At 47.1% G+C, this 2,068-nt stretch overlaps 1 protein-coding gene across 2 annotated transcripts; it reads right to left on the minus strand.

Annotated features, from left to right (window-relative positions):
• Positions 1-380: 380 nt before the first annotated feature.
• LOC115738783 (WEB family protein At1g75720-like) lies at positions 381-2,068 on the minus strand. 2 transcript variants are annotated; one of them, XM_030671521.2, is made up of 2 exons: positions 1,865-2,068; positions 381-1,040 (listed from the first exon to the last, which is right to left on the minus strand). In XM_030671521.2, exons 1-2 carry the CDS (start codon positions 2,000-2,002, stop codon positions 510-512), a joined length of 669 nt encoding a protein of 222 aa, XP_030527381.2. In that variant the 5' UTR covers positions 2,003-2,068; the 3' UTR covers positions 381-509. The 2 variants fall into 2 exon arrangements, with proteins under 2 accessions (XP_030527381.2, XP_030527380.2); XM_030671520.2 differs by having other exon boundaries at positions 381-1,049.

Consider the following 2,068-nt stretch of genomic DNA (forward strand, 5'->3'; position numbering starts at 1 on the left):
GGGAGGAGGCCCGGTGAAAAATAACCATTGGGCCGGAACCGGCGGTTCCAAACCCGGAACCGGCCACCTATAGGCGCAAGATCGGTCATGCCATGATACCTACACCATGGTGTGGGATTATCTCGGCTCTACTCCCACGAGTATTGTGGTGGGACGGTGATGATAGACTTGCATAAAATGGGCCGTAGCTATGACTCAAATGGAATCTCCTGTCGCGGGTGGAACTACTATCGAGATGGAGATGCCTAAAGTCGCCGACACTAGTTGTCACGTCCCACCCTTTTCACTGATAAAAAAAAGTATTTGCAAGTTATCAACAAATTATCGGAAAAAATGAAGCAATTGCTGGAATCTCGTACCAACAATTTCCTGGGGGAAATTATGCTTATTTTCTGTCATCTTCGATTTTGCAGACAAGTATACTGAGGGAAAAGAAAGGTAATCAAGACAAGATGAGATCGATCCACCATTGTTCGACCAAACTCTCCAACTAAAATTAAACTACATCCTCATGCATGTAGCGCCGACGTCGTAGCTTCAGCTCTGTTCCCTCTCTTCCTCGAGAAGATCCCCCCGATGAGCTGGCCCAGCGGAATCAACGCCTTCTTCTTCTTCGTCCGCAGCGAGGGATGCCTCCGCAGCACTGCCTCGTCGACTGTCGCCAGCGGTGCCGCCATGTGATGAGCCACTGACACGGGGTTCGTGAACGTCACGTACCGCTTCTTCTGGAACTCCGTGGTCGTCTTCTCCACGAACTTGACATCTTCTTTCTCGTCGTCGCCACCGCCGCTGCCGGCAGCCTCGGCGGGGTGCTTCTGTTTCGAGTTCGAGCCGGAATCCCTGTGGCGCTCCAGCTTCTTGAGATGGTGGAGCTCGCGCTTGGTCCGAGCGAGCTCTTCCTGGAGGGAAGAGAGGGACTTGGCCATGGACAGGCCTTCCTCTCTCGCCATTTGGAGGCTCTGCTTCGTCTCTCTCAGCTCTTCCGTGAGGCTGTCGTCACCGTCGGGGCCATGGGCATGCCGGTTGACTTTGACTCCATTCTGCTGCATCTAGCAAAACAGTGATTTGGTTAGAGAAAGCGTGTTAATGCGTTAACGGAAAGAAAATTCTTCCTTATATAATTAATCCCTTTTGATCCTAGTAAATTATATTTAGAAAATTGTAACATAATAACAATAAATTAGCAAATGGTTCAATGTACAGAGCAAATGCGACTGAAATGAAACACCTTTATTCCTTCACACGTGATGATCGAGAATCATCGTTAAGAGGTGACTTGATCTCCCCGCAAGCTTGTAGCTTGTACTAGAACGCTTTGCGTTGGAGGAAAAGAATTTAATAGAACAATAACACTACACATTACAGATCTAAAAAATGACATTTTCTATTTGCAGTGATGTGTTAGACCGCTAGAACGAAGACTTAAAACAATTGGGTCTCATTCAACAGTCTTTTTAACGGTTTGCCATAGCGCTTAATATGTCAATTATAGAGACGGATTCCGGTGTATTCGCTATTTCTACTGTGCGAATCATCGCCTGGTTTTCGAGCTGAGATCTTTGCATATGTTACCCAAAGCACATTGGATGAATCTTGGCTGATGTTCTGAGAGGATGCATTGTTTTCAAGTACACACAAATGTAAGAAAGATCATCTTTTGTGAAGTCTTACGCGACACAGATGAGCAAATTCATGCATGTAGCTTGACCATATGTACCCAAGTGATCACAACACAGTAATCAAAAAGGAATCGGAGTGGCTGTATGGATAGGAACACTTGCAGAAAGGAACAATTTATGAACTGCTAAAAGCGGATGGAAAGAGTGAAGGATTAGAACTAGAGAACCCTTGAACATACTGTTACCTCTTTGGGCTTGCCGGTACAAACCAGCTCTCCAGCGAGGACTTTCTCGCCGAACAGCGAAACCGCCTCTTTGACGGACTTGAATGGCGCCCTCCGATCAATCTCGACCCTCCTCGCCATCACATTCAAGCCGTCCATGATCTTCTGATCGAGAGGAAGGAGCAGTATGTTTTGCTTCGAGAGGGGGTGGTGATGGTTAACAAG

The sequence above is a fragment of the Rhodamnia argentea genome, chromosome 2 (genome assembly GCF_020921035.1).
Source record: "Rhodamnia argentea isolate NSW1041297 chromosome 2, ASM2092103v1, whole genome shotgun sequence".
Classification (NCBI taxonomy): domain Eukaryota; kingdom Viridiplantae; phylum Streptophyta; class Magnoliopsida; order Myrtales; family Myrtaceae; genus Rhodamnia; species Rhodamnia argentea.

Coding starts and splice junctions, on each gene's coding strand:
- LOC115738783 (XM_030671520.2), bottom strand. CDS start 2,002: ATGGACGGCTTGAATGTGATGGCGAGGAGGGTCGAGATTGATCGGAGG. Junction 1,050..1,864: donor GTACCGGCAAGCCCAAAGAG/GTAACAGTATGT, acceptor CTGTTTTGCTAG/ATGCAGCAGAATGGAGTCAA.